This window comes from Rhea americana, unplaced genomic scaffold (genome assembly GCF_003343005.1).
Source record: "Rhea americana isolate MKP2758 unplaced genomic scaffold, rheAme1 scaffold_371, whole genome shotgun sequence".
Taxonomy (NCBI): Eukaryota; Metazoa; Chordata; class Aves; order Rheiformes; family Rheidae; genus Rhea; species Rhea americana.
Window position 1 is genome coordinate 221999 of NW_028186503.1, and position 15071 is coordinate 237069.

General features: G+C 37.2%; 1 protein-coding gene across 1 annotated transcript in view; it reads right to left on the bottom strand.

Moving 5' to 3' along the window:
- Positions 1–1394: 1394 nt before the first annotated feature.
- The window catches only part of DENND1B (DENN domain containing 1B), a 190310-nt gene continuing 176633 nt past the window's right edge, over positions 1395–15071 (bottom strand). The window contains exons 23-25 of the mRNA XM_085312946.1: positions 10775–10851; positions 9341–9557; positions 1395–8149 (exon numbers count right to left, since the gene is read on the bottom strand). Of these exons, the coding sequence (XP_085169072.1) occupies positions 7595–8149; positions 9341–9557; positions 10775–10851 (849 nt within the window). The 3' untranslated portion in view covers positions 1395–7594. The remainder of the gene's footprint in view (positions 8150–9340; positions 9558–10774; positions 10852–15071) is intronic.

Sequence of the window (15071 nt, forward strand, 5' to 3'; positions counted from 1 at the left end):
AGTTGATGCCGTTCCTGATCACTACCAAAGCCAACAGGTACTTTCTGCTCAGCCTCTGTACTCCAGCATGAGAAGGGGAGGAGGTGGCGGCAGGCAGCACCCCACCTTCCGTGTGAGTGCCTGGGTGCTCCCTCCAGTACCATGCAGCTGAATGGTGCCACCAGGGACCGGAGGCACAGGAATTACGGTGTTGGAGGAATGAGGAAGGAAGATCAGGTCATGTCAAGGCCAGGCATGCATACCTTGGGCTGAAAAGAGGAGGTCCCTGCGATGCTTGGTGGCATTCTGAACCAGGCCCTTCAGTTAGATCAGCTTAGCAGATACTACAGGAGGTTGGGAGTCTCTTCCCTTACTAGCAGTATTCTCAAATCTTTCGTCATAGCACACAGTTTCCTCTTTTAACACCTTCATTCCTCCCATCTATAAAATGAGATAATACACTTACATTCAATATAAGAGCTCGAAGACCTACCGATCAGAAAAGTTGTTTAAGAAATAGATACTATTTGCTAAGATTTTTAAAAGAAGTTGAAGTACCATTGGAATTACAAAGGGTACCATCGCTGAACTTCTGTACTGTATAAGCAGTAATTAAAATTTAAATATTCTCTATATTTAAGAAACTGAAATGATCATTCTAGCTGAAATCTTCCAATACAATACAGTATTGTCATATTATTTTAAATTATATGCCTGATGGATAAGCATAAAAAAATGCAGATCAGATGAACCCATCAAATTGCGCCACCAGAAGAATTTTGATACTGTTACGTTTTATTTTATAATACAGTATCGGGCACTTTATGATAATGTGGAGTTCACCAAAACTTTTACTGACACCACAAACTTGGAAGGAGAAAAAAAAAAAACAAAACCAAAAACCAAAGCTCATTTACTACACACACACAGTGCACTACTGAGAGTAATTTAAGATCTGAGTTATAATTCTCGAGATGACTTTAAACAGTAGTCCAGAGGGTGAAAGAACAAGAAGTAAATGCCTAAATTTGGTTCTAGTTTTATTAAATGTCAGTGACTAACTAAATTTATAAATCTGTTAGGATAGTGTTAATTTTATCTCCAAAATTAATATAGTGAGCAATAAAACCCCCAAATGTCCTGTATTTTATGCCTTTTCTATACGCATTAAAGGAATCACGATTGGCTCTCAACAGACATTAGCAAAGACAGTTTTCAAAGGTCACTAATAAGAAGTTCTGAAAAAATTTAGAAATTTTGGTATTCCCCAATTTAACTTCGCTCAGTGTTGAGGCATTTCTCATAATCTCTAACACAGATTAAAAAAAACAAACCAAATTGTCAGTCGGCTATACACACAAGCATTTTAAATTTCTCTTCCTCTTCAAAAGCCACAAAGAACAGTTGCGATGTGATTGCTTGCAAGTTGAACCAAGACTAGCTGTTCCACAGTGCTTTATTGCCTCATTCAAGTAATTCAATTTAATTTAAAGTAGTTCTCAAGGGAAAACTGAAGATTAAAACAAAATGTACATCAATATACACAGAAATTAATTTACAAAAAATTTAAAAGAATACAGGCAACATTAGTTGAGCTTTTAAATAATGACAAAATAATTAGGGATGTCACAAACTTAATTCTTAAAATACATGGTCCTCACCATGAACTGTTACCTCACTGGTGGTACTGAATAGCAACGCTTAATTTCTTTCAGATCTTTTTATCAATGATACACTAATGATCAAATGATAAAGTAAATACCATAAATTCTAATATTTAACCTATATTTCAATTTAGTATCAATCAAAAGTGGGATACATTTTTTACTATTAATTTTAACTACTTGTATTGGCTCAGGCCATATTATTTTAGTAGAATGTGACAACCATAATCATTTCTAATCATTGGAAATATACATTTGCCTCATTAGAATATATTGTTCATGTTTTTATCATACAACTATATTTCAATGCTACATGTAATTTTACACATTTCTGAAAAATACCATTTCAAGGATCTCCTTGAAAAGCAGATGCACACATTTGTAACTACTAAATTACTTTGAAACAAGGAGAAATATTGCACAAAATTCACTGTAGATTTGAAAGTCAACACATTCCCCATCCCGCCCCCATCCAAGTAGCTCCCTTACTTTAACAGAAACAAAAAGTCAATTTACACAGAGTAATAACAAACATCCACTTACCTGAACTCAACTTATTTTTCAGACGCTAATACTGCTACTGGACTCTAACCATAAACGTTATTAGTATTGACCTAAGGAATAGGTACACATGAATTTCTTTTGATTACCCTTACTGCAGTAAACCTTAGGGTAACTCAACTGTGCTGCCTGCTTCGTACTCTGGTCCAGCAGAAAACAGCGACGGCCCTGTCAGCTACATGGATGGTAGACGACCACCCTGAAGATCATGAATTGCAGACTTACAGTGGTTTATGCCCTTGGGATGAAGACAAAGACACAGTCTGATCAGCCTACGGCCCATAAACAATACCTGACAAAGATATAAACACCTAAGAGCAGCAAAGAGCTGGTTCCTGGAGACAATACAACTCACACCGCCATCCACACTGCCTTTGCTGGTGCATCTCTACATTTACCCTCCAAAGATTTACCCTGATACCTTGAAAACTGAGAGCCTGACCACTCTGAGCTTTGCACTAAAGAAGCTGCTTGCCTCAGACATCATTATCTATGTTTATTTATCTTGAAATTCCAGACGGTTGGGAGAAAGCTGGTTGGAATCTCATAGCACCCAGAGTAGCATCTGGCACCAAGACACAACATACCATCTCCCTATAGAGACTGTGATGGGGCTCCTTTCTGCTGGACAGGGTACTAGAGTCAGTATTACAAAGAGGGTGCATTTGCAAAAGGGCCTTGTGTTGGCACTTTACTTATTGCATGAAATTGTTTTTTTTTCAATTGATTACATGCACAGAGAAAAGATTTCAGATGCTCACAGCAATTCCACTTGACAGAGGCCTCAGTGAAAGATTGTTCTGCAGAACAGAATATGATTGATTGCAGGTGAAAAATAGAAGCTGCTTAAAAAAATGGTTTAACTTTTCTTATGTCTAAAACTTAAGTAGTTTTCAAGAACACAAGGCTGTAACAAGTTCATTCAAAAACCTGAAGACATCTAAAATAGATTTTTGAGATCTAAAATATTTCTCTTAATATGTTACGTGAGATTTTCAAAAGCACCCAGCATGTCTAAAACTCCTACTGAAGTCTGTGTTAAAATGCCTGAGAGGAGACTTCAGCTAGCGCTGAGAATTTCTGATGATCCCACCCTTAGCTAAACAGCAGCAGTATCACTGAAATGCTAAACAACAATGAAGGTATGAGTCAAAAAGCTAAATTACAACTTCTACAACTACATTTTTTCTTCAGAATAATGTTTAGGAGTTACATGACCCCCAAACATGTGGGAAGGAAGAGCAAACCAGTGCCCTCTCTACAGATGGCCCTCTGCATGCATAGAGGGTGGCTAAGGATCACCTTTGCACCCACAGTGCTGTTCATCCCTGAATACCTGCACAGTTTTCCCACAGTGTAGCTCTGGGAAGGCTCTGACTGGGACAACGTATCATCTGTTCCATCGGTCCCACAGGGGATTTGCTGTAAAGGCAGTATTACTCTCGCCTACCTGATTAGGTTGGAATCACAATAACTGAGCTAGAATAATAAACAGGACCCTGAAACCAGGATTTCCTCAGAGTTACCGTTGCTCCTGTGGACTCCCAGGCTCTGCTTCACTACCCTGCTGGAACAATCCAGAAATCCCTTTCTCCTTCTCTTGTCCTTACTTTTTTCCCCAAATCAGATGAGCAACATGGCTCATTTCAAGCAGGTATCTATGAGAAATAAACAGAAGATCTTACATTCAAATCTTAGTTTGACTCCTCAGGTCAGAAATTTGTTCCTAAGTATAAGTAACAGATTATAAAGCTTAATCAAATAATCTGGTATCTCCCTTAACTGGGAAGATTTTTGAGACCCTGGTTTGTTTGAAAAAAATACATGCCTCTAAAGGAGACTACAGGAGCTTTCTGACTGAGCAGAATTYAGTTCTCACCAGTAGGTGGTGATGAAATGTTGACAGTTTTCAAAGCCATTAGAAGAACTTCCACAAATAAAACTCATACAGGTATAAAATTCATAAAAAGTACTGGATCTGCACAATATTTCTTACTATAGGACCCAATGTGGTAATAAAAATATTGTATATGTAGCCAATAGATAGCCTTACACTATCATGAGGACAGAGTAGAACAGTGTTGAACCGGTAATATCAGTTTGGACTTTTATCTATTTGGTAACTTGCTATGCTGTTTCAATAAGGCACAAATATTAGCCTTTTAAAAAGATGACTGATAGTAAGTGGAAAAGACTCTAATATTACAGACTTAAAAATGTACCTACTGTTAAATTCAACACAGATATAAGATGGAGTTATTTTTGAACATATACAAGGTTCAAAACTAAAAAAGACATAAAATTCAATGACTGTAAACACTCTATGAGCTGTACAAAGCTGTACAAATAACGAAAGAACATGGTATAAGCACAGTAACTAATATATTGATGAGAACTGAACTAGAAAAATCATTTTAAACTGAATATTACCTTCCATCTTTAAACTTAGCTTCCTACTTCTTTTCAGCCTGCATTTTCATTTAACGAAAAAGTGAATTATTATAGTGGTGTATCAATTTAGAAAGATTCTATTATCAAACTTTCAATTTTATGTTTCTTACAATAATTATAAGGATATTAGCTGCCTTATACAAATAAGGCTTCCATATTTTTTTCCCGGAAAGGTGAGAATGGGAAAATTTATGTGACAATGGGAGTTCATTACCCAACTCTCAGGTAAAACCAGCAGGATTTGTTTCACTAGACAGACATTTTTGAAAATCATTTTCTGGTAGCATTCCTGAACCAGGCAGCATTCTTGGACTTACACATTTGATAGATTTGAAAGTAATCATGGCCATCATTTCTGAAATTTTTCCTTTTTTTCCCCCCTTAAGACTATTTATTATCTTTAATATATAAAAACAATAAAATACTATCTTAGATGGGACTGTGGACTGAGACTTTGCATCAGGTGTAGAGGGAAAGAAACGTGAATCTTGAAATTCTAGTAAGCAAAATGCAAGTACATGAATGAGAATGAGTGTGAAGTACTAGGAGTACATAGGCCTTTGCAATATCTCTCTGAAACAGTTAGCAGCTCTACATTTGGGTATTGTTCAGAACTAGCAAAGGAGAAGAATGCCCCCTTCTGAGTTACTAATATCACCTTTCAAAAAGTATCCTTGAGGTTGCCCTGGGGCTTTCTCATCTTAACAGCACCCTAGCCACCCTGTCTGACCCATTGATAAGGTCACAGCTAAGAGTTTTTATGTTCTTTTATTTTAACAGAGCAAAATAGTTTGCCAAGTAACATTTTTATGATAATAAAAATTCCAGCTTACATACTGCGTTGAAACATACAACAGGAAATCATAAGACAGATAAATGGATAGCTCTTGGAGTACAGACCTTTAGACAAAAACTTCTAACTTAGGAATACTGAGATCCTACAGCAACACAGACAGCAGGAGCCCTCAGGAGTGTTCAGTCTCTCATCAGACACAGACATTTCTGTAAGATTTGCACTTCTACAACCGTAGCCCTGTTTTGTACTTATTAAGAAAGATTAATTCTGGAGGCCCGTCTTCATCAATGACAAGCGCTGGTCCTTCTCTCTTCTCCTCAGACAGACCATATTCTGAAACATATAGCTGAAACTTTCGCCTTTAGAAACCCAAGGTCCTATGCTGAACCTCTTTGATAGAACATCAGACATCACCTTTGTATTCAGATGGATCCATTCACTTGGATCAACAGCCTCATAATAAAGCAGTCAAAGAAAAATCTTTGAAACCGCCTTAGCTAAAAAGAAGATTCATTCATAAATCTGAATGTGACAACTCGTATTAAACTTCATTACAAACTACTATCTAGATATTCAAGCACAATCTGCTCTAACTCCTGACCACACTACCTTGCTCACTCAGGCCTGCACTGCAGGTAAGACTAATCATTAGAGCAAAAAGGAGAAAGAAAGAGAAAGGGTTTCTGTCATCAGTTAAAAAGAGTAGGAGAGCATTCTTCTCAGGCACAGTTCTTTTTATAAGCATTGTGTAACTTCCACCAGCTGCATCACAAATATCCTTCAAAGTCGACAAGCATAATCTAGTGAAGCTTGCTTCACACCTTTCCTAACCTGAGCTATTTTGGAGGAAGGAATGTATGGAAAGGTGGAGTGGAAGAGAATAGAAAGTGGGGGAAAATAAAGAGAGGAGAGAGGTGTTCCTTACAGCAGCAAGAAACAATGTCTTTAAACTCTAAATATTCTTTAGGAATGCTGCCTGAAGGAGGATAAAAAGCACATTCTAAACACAATCTACAACAAGTCCATGCAATTTCCTTCACTGAATTTGCAAAGAGATTTTTGAGTGCTCAATTTGGCTAAAATGAGAGTTGGATATATGCAGTCTCAAGCTGAACTCACTATTTTAGTTTTACAGTGTTACAAGTAATTTTCAGCCATGACTCTTTAATAATTTAACTAAATATGACTTTTAAGTTACAGTAATTCAACCTACCTTTAAAAAGGTAGCTACTAAAAATCAAAAGAACACTGCTCAAGAGGCACAAATCAGTTTTCAAATACTATTATTAAACTGTAGAAAATAAAAAGTAACAAAAATCTATCAATTCCACTTACATTTTCCTTTTTGAAAACTTTTAGATGAAAGAGTCTACCTAGGGAAACTGGACAGTATATCTTTAAAGTGTCTTAGTTGTAAACAGAAGTTAATAAACTTCACATTATAATTCAGCACTTCATGTACTTTACAGAAGAGAAAAGCAAGCACTACCTTTCTGAAGTCTGGAAGACAGGGCCACAGTTTCAGTTTGCAGTAAATTCCAAGGTATATTCAATCCTTTAATCTAAGAAAGCATCCTTTTTTTTCCCTTTGCTGAAACAAATTCTTGCTATGGAAAATCATTATTGCTGTTTTGCATATTTGCATTCATCTTCTAGGATAATTAAACCTTTTCTCAAAAGATTAAGGCAATTACTCATTATAAATATTAACATTTGTACATTTCAGACAGATCTAGATTGTTCGGTTCATTTCACGCTTAATAGGATTAATACAGTACCTTCAAGAATCTAGTTATCTTTTAGATGATACTTTTCCTGCTGCTCATAAGTAAATGCTAGTAAGCACCATTCACCGCTGTATTTTTAATATGCAGACTACGTAGTACCTGATTTAAGAGTGCATTTGTATATTTAGTTCCATCTGGTGGACCTAACTACAGCTAACAAATGAAGTGGGTAAACGCAAAAGCTGATGTCTCAATGGCAGAAAATGCATACTCAGCTGAAGAGAATTACTCTTATAATTGAAGATCTCTCATTCCTTTTTCATCTTTTGGTTATCATGATTACAGAGTTAAATGGAGTCCTGAGTAGTCTCCCTCTAACTTCAGATGGGAGTCAAGTTTCTCTTCTCATAGTTTCCTTATGTTTTATTTCCACTGCTACTGCTAGTTAAATTATCTTTTGAAATATTTAAACCATAGTGAAAAGCAGAAGTCAGTTTACATAATGACACCACTTCTTGAAGAAGTCCACCCTCTTCTGAAGTTTCATTTACTTCTTTCCCATCTTTTTCCCAGGGGACCAGAATGGATGGATGTTGAGCAAGACTTGCTGGGAACTGATCTTCTGAGGTATTGCTTAGTGTTGCATTCTGCTTTGCATACTTACAGGAAGAGTACCCTGCTTGGAAACCTTCTAAAGCAGCAAACTGGGCACTTGATTGTACTGAAGATGGGGATGTTATACAACCATGAGGGATGTTCATCTTGTCAGTAATAGAAGTTTGATCATTACTTTCTTCTTCCAACTTTGAGAGAGATTCTCTGTGGCCACTATAAGAAACTTGCTTCCTTGGTGATGGAGGGAGCTGTTTCCCGTGGAGGACACTGTCATCCTGTCCAAGATTCCAGTCTGCTTGGTCATTACTACTGCAGAGCAGGGTAAGGTTGCTCTCACTAGGTGCATTTGACTTGTTCTGAAACAAAAAAAACGTGTTTGCAGCTTACGTCACAGTTAGTCTGCATTGGCATTTTTGACATTACAGATCTATAACAGATCTTCGGTTCAAAACTCATGGATCCCTTCTAGGGTTCACTGCTACAWAACAGCAATCCCAGAAACAACATACGAACAAGCTCTTTGATACTTCCTTTCCAACACTTTGTCATTCATTCTAAGGATAACCTTTTGGACAAATAAAGGAGCTATGTCTCCCCTGTCTGTTCGTCCCGTTTGGCCAAGCAGCTTTGAGAGTGAACAAAGACAGTTTGGCATTTTGTACCACAATACGAGAAAGAACTTGAATAAAAGTAAAATCAGATGGTATTTCATCTTTGATTCAGTAATTATACCAACATTCAACATTAAATCTTTTAGCCAAACAAAAAAAAAGAAATTTTATTAATGTGACCTCTACGTGACATACCTCATATCAAAATTTTAAGTATTTTAAATGTCAGCATCCAAAATTGCTATTCTAGGGACAAACCTTCCACTACAGGAACTTCTTCAACAAAAGCAAATGTTGGACAACTGACTTGAGCTGGAACTCAAAAACACTAATATTTTTTGGCTAATATCACAGCGATGTTTTTGTGTAGGTTTTACAGCTGCAAAAAAAGAGCYCTGGTCCACAAAGTAATCTGCTTATATTATGGGTCCTGTGCAATGCTACCTAAGGAAGGATCAAGGAGCCCTCTTAGCAAGGCCAGTTGCAGGATACCTTTGGAAYATTATTCGAACAGTGTTTGAGTTGCAATTGTCCCATAGATCCCACAACTTAATGAAGTTCAAAATGTCACCAGATCATTATGCCTATTTAACAATGCAAAGCAAAAAGGGAAACAAATAGCTTCTAAAGTGCATAACAAAGACTAAAATCTTAAATTATTAAATTAGAGCTCTACACGGTTACAGTTTATAAAGGAAAAAACGTTCTTCCAAGATGACTTGGTAAACTGGAAAAAGGCATAACCAATCTCTTGACTGGTGAAAATCCATCAGGCAGCTGTTGGCATGAGTGTGCTGTGTTGTAGCAGAAAGAAGGTACACTAGCAATTCTATGGAATATTCTGCATTGCCTGGGCTACATATTCAGATTCCACTAGTAGAGAATTCCACTACAAATGGACTGGGGTTGTTCATCAAATGAAAGCAGAAGACTAACCGTGGTCTTGTAATCAATCTCATCCATTGATCTAAAGAAATCCAGGCTCTTTGCTCCTGAGAGCTTTCCTTGATCTGAACTATGTGTGCTCAGCGTGTCCAAAATTTCTCCAAGCAAGTCCATTTCTCCTTGATGCTGAGAAGTTACTCCAGCTTCACCAGAATCATCACTGTCATAAAAGTAAGCAGAAGCTTCCTCACTGTCTTCTGATGACAACCTGAAGACAAAAACTTTTCCATCAGCTAGGAATGTAAGAGTATTTTATTACAGCCACTTCCAAAAGTAAATAGGAGAATTCACTCCAAGACTTTTGAAAACAAATACAACTTAACCCAGTCTTTCCTTTTACTCAGTAATTTTACCTAAAGGTAGATGTATAATACCTAGGCAGACACAGTTACCATTAGTTGGTTTTCCTGTCTCCTGGCTCTCCCTCAACCACTATAATTGTTATTTCAAGTCACTTTTAATAGGATTTTCCAAATCTCCCCACCAAAATGTTCAGTGTTCCAAACTTGGTTCTTCTTTTTTCCTTGTTTCTAGGTCAATGTTGTACACCCCTCCAGCTGATCCGTCCACATATTTTATTCTACTGGCAAGATACATGTACTAAGACTCTCCCTCTGTTACACGATTCGATCTACCCCAGCATTTCCTATCTACAAAAGGAATTAGTGTTTTTGCCTCTTGCCATTTTCTGTTTCAATCATTGCAACATCCTTACCTCTCACTCTCACCACTGCAGTCCTTTCCTATTTATGCCTGTTCAAAATACTACTACAAAGGCTGTTTCCACAGCTCACTGTCTTGATCATATCTCCTTTTTCTCTTTGAATTCTTCACTAGTTCCATTTTCTCTACTACATCGCTCTTAAGCTGCTTGTCTTGGCTTCCAAGGTCTTTCACTGCTTATAGCTATTTATTCATTATCAAATATCATCTCTTGTCTTCAACGAGGGAATACTGGCAGCCTCAATTTCTTAAGATTTTCCTTTAATTCACACACAGAAAGACCTTAATGTAGAACTCAAAAGGCCACTGTTCTCCTTCAAATCCTTTAGAAAACTTTCCACTGCCATAACCACCACAGAAGACTTTAAGAATGTATGTGCTGAAGTGACTGCCCACAATACTGATGACTATTACTTCACTGCTTCTTTGTTTATGTAGTCTTTCTTTTTATCCTGAGTCTGTGAAGACTGAGGATCATGTCAAGCTCTCCTAGACACTATAAGCACTAAAAATTAATAATAATTAAGTAATCTTTCTCTCTTTTAAAGAGATTTAATCCTAGACTACTTAACAAATCGTCGATCAAGAATCAAGCCAGCAGCCTGGACAAGAGAACAGTGTGTCATATGAGCTCCACTTTGCTGAATAATGATAGATACCCTCTCTCTCATACACACATATATATTTAAAGAGATATCTTACTTGCTTGTTCTGTCCATTTCATCATCATCTTCATCCAAAGCAAAATCATGGTTACTGAGATGCTGGTTGAAACGTGTCTGAGGGATAGAAAACTAACATTGTAATTTTTGTTTATTTTTTCACTATTTCATCATTATTCACTAGCTGACCCTTTATTCACTTAAAATTTCTGAGCACTTGATGAGGATTACTACATACTGATCCAGTCTTTTAAAGAATTTTATAAGAGGACCTGAAGTCCTCAAGCACCACCAATAAAACAGCAAAATTGTGTTTTTCTTAATGGCCTATAGAGTGTCTTATTATTAATGCAAAGCCTTGATTAGAACAAGCAGAAGCGTGGCCACTGGAGGTAAAGTGTCAATCAAGTCTACCAGCTACATTAGACAAAGCACTATGGTTTACTATATTCTGAAATATTTTCCAAGATCTGAAGTCAATGTGGTCTACTTAGCATGAAGAAAAATGTATTTTTAGAGGAGCAAATACAAAGTAAGTTAGGCATTGCTTTACATAGCTATATTTATGCAAAGGTGTTAAACAGGAGTGCAGAGTAAATAGTATGCCAGCTCAAAAACTGTGCACTAAGAATGCCTTTGTGCAGGATAATTTAGCATAAATCTACAGTTACCTTACAGCTTGTGTACATTTGCAGAGTCCCATGGGGAGCTCGTGTAGAGTAGCTGGTGTGCTGTACATTCACACACTACTATACTGAGAACTCGCTAGCCTGTTTTACCACGCTCTTATTTAGCGCTCAGAACCAGGGTGAAGATTTTTACTGTACTTGAAAAAAGGTCTCTATCTCAAACAGAATGTTTAAGTCAGACATTTTAGTTACTTGTACTTCACAAAAGAAAGTCTGCCTCAAATTTTGTGCATTGAGATGGTGGAGTTCAGGATCCTGCAGGAAAGAAGTAAGGCAACAAGCAGGATTGCAACCCTGGACTTCAGGAGAGCGGACTTTGGGCTCTGCAGAGACCTAATTGGTGGAATCTCATGGGTTAAGGYCCCAGAAGGAAGGGGAGTCCAGGAGAGCTGGCTAGTGTTCAAACATCACTTCCTCCAAGCTCAGGAGCGGTGCATCCCTACGAATAAGAAGTGCAGCAAAAGGGGCAGGAGACCTGCATGGGTGAGCAAGGAGCTCTTGGCCAAATTCAGACAGAAGAAGAAAATAACACAGAATGTGGAAGAGGGGACGGGCTGCTTGGGAGAATTACAGGAATGCAGTCAGAGTATCTAGAGATGCTGCGAGGAAGGCGAAGGCCCAGCTGGACTTGAGTCTGGCAAGTGATGTCAAGGACAACAGAGATACTGACCCAATTATCAGAAGACACCTAGTGAATGTAATCCAGACATACTAAATATTATGTAAGTGGGCAAGAAGAAAACAAACTATTAAAAGATGGCTGATTGGCCACGGCAGTGGTTGAATCTCTCACACCAAGGTAATCGTCTGATTCTCAGTCTACATCACACTATGTAAAAGCACTTAGCTATTCCTTTCATTGACTGCCTTCTGTTAAATTTATTCTGTAAATTCAGACTTCCTCCCAGTTTGTGAGGGAAAGTGAACCACTCTGATTTAACTGATATTGTTAGTCAGTTATTCTAATTATCGATGACTGCCACAATGACAGTCACTGTTTTCAGTTTAAAAGTTGCTGTTTTAAGTATTTATCTTCACTGGGACAATTAAAAAATTTTATTTCTAGAACACTAAGAATTCACTACRTCCTCAAGGAAATCCTGACTGACAMGACACACATGGCATCCATTTAAATTAATGCCCTAATTCTGGAACTGACTCTTGGACAGCAAAACCCTGTGCTTCTGCCTCATTTGTTTAGAATTTGTATCACACTTAGGTGTTGCCACCACAAATAGTTCTACTGATGGGAAGACAAGCTTTTGAGGAAGAAAAGGTTCTTTAAAAGTTGAGAGATTTCAGAAAAACAAAAACAAAACAACAGGCACTTATTTATCTGCAGATGGATTAATTCTGTCAGTGGACTAAAATCCCACAAGATAACACTCACTGGTTTGTCGAAATAATAAATAAGGTTTCAAAGAGTATATATGTCAAGCTAAAAAAAAGATGTTGCATCTTTGAAAAACAGAAACTGAATAAAGCTGATTAGAATTGGCAAACACCACAGGCATAATAGTTACCCATATCTTTGTTCCTCTGAGCATCTACTGACAGTGTTATGTAAGTGCATTAGTGAAAGCAGGAATAACATCATATAAAGGAGTGTATGCCTGTAACAACAAAAAACATATCTTCTAGTCCCTGATGGTCAGATTCTCTCTTTGAAAAAAGTAACTTTGGTTATCAATTTAAATGTTCAGGGGTACAATATCATAAAGGGAGATTTTCAAGAACTAAACTAAATAAAATAGGATTTACATATGAAGAAAAAAGGGGAAAGAGGAAGGAAAGAAAAATATCTGGCTGTAAATAATGACATTCTCTAGAGTTTACAGCTCTGTGAGCTAGCCACTGAGACAACAAGCAACACGTTTTTGAATAGATGACTTTCCTCTAGGAGCTGTAATAAAAACAACTGCAAGGGAGAGGTATGTCCAGATTCCTTTGCCAAAAAAAAAAAAAAAAAAAAGGAAAGAAAAAAAAAGAAAAGAAAGAAAAAGAGAAAGAAAAAGAAAGAACGAAACTCTTAATAAATTCCAAAAGGAGAACCATAAATCTTTTTCAATGCTCCACTAGGCAAAGTGACATAGTATGTGCACCTGCAAATGCTGTCAAAGTCATTTAAGAAGTCCTTCCATTACTGACGTACCCTGCTGTTTTCAGTTATTTAAGCTTTTAATTTCTGTCTTTTCTGCATTTTGAAGTGTGTAACCTCTTTTATTCCATTTTATGAAACAAAGACAGGACAGACTTCTGTTTCCTTCCTGATCAGCATTCTAATAACAACCAGATCATTTAAATTTATTACCCCAAGAAATTATATTGTAATACTCCTTTCTTGCTGTACTAGAACTTTATAAAGTCTTAATAGACTGCTGTCATGTTTGTTTCTATAAAATGAAGCAAATAAACTTCTTAAAACTACTCAATTGTCTTGCTTCTTCCAACTAGTTCTGCTTAAATAACAAAACTCTAATATTTCATACACCTAGTTTATCTAAGCATAAATACAGACCCAACTTCAGACATGCCCTGTTTTTTTCATCTTCCTTAGTGTAAAGGCACTCACCAGAAGAGCCCCTCTCTCACCTTGCTCAGAATACACAGGAGGTAACAGCCCGCAACAAGCCCGTGCTCTGCATCAGCCAYGCTGCTGACACTCTGCACTGGCATGGGACACACGGAGGGACAGCAGAAGCAGCAGGGGGGACGCCTTTGGCACCACGGTTCCTCTGGGTACCATCACACCCTGGAACTGACATTCATCACTTCTGGAGGTACCATACAACTGCAACTGATAAGCTCAAAAGAACAATTCAGCTGCTGTTGCATCTCCCCTCTTCTACTGGTAGCAGGCAAACTGCCTTTAGCTCYGCACACATTATTTTAATGACAATTATGGCAACTAACTAATCGTACCTGTCTACTTGTTCTACTCTGCTTCAAAATTTCATTTCTGCAAGTGATCTGCTACCTATGCAACTGCAGTTAACACTAGTCACAATGAAACCAGTAAAAGCAGATGACAACAGTAGAGATATGGRTAGAAACAAATGAAATTAAAATAGTTAATAGCTCTCTTCTGCTTGTTGGTAGCCTGAAACATGTACTACCCTGGCATAAAAATCTCAAAAATGGTAGACAAAACACATGAATGCTAAAGATTTAAATGCAAGATAGTTCCATTCTTGATGAAAGTCGGTCTTTGAAATGTCAGCTTTTTATTTAATACTAGACCTTTCAGGAGCATAACTTTCCGGAATGAGCGCTTATTGATCAGTGCTGAGGCAGGAAGTTTAATAAGGCTGCTGCCATTAATTGTCCTTCAAGTGAGAAACAAATCATCTTAGGATAAATGGCAGCACATATATAATTTCAAATTTACTAAGTACTCAATACATCAACACATACAGAGTCTTAATAAAGGAAAAATATCTACTATAGCTTAAATCCATTAAGTACTGTTTTTTTCTTAATGTTTAAAGATTCAGTAAGAGAAAGCAAAATAAAGAAAAGCCCACTATTATTTATTCTTCAGTATTTTATTTTACCTATCCTCCCCTACAACAGCAGTCACAGACATAATTATGGTTTCACCTCCAGCAGGGAGGTAAAAGATCTCTCAAACAAACTTAGTAGTTAAAC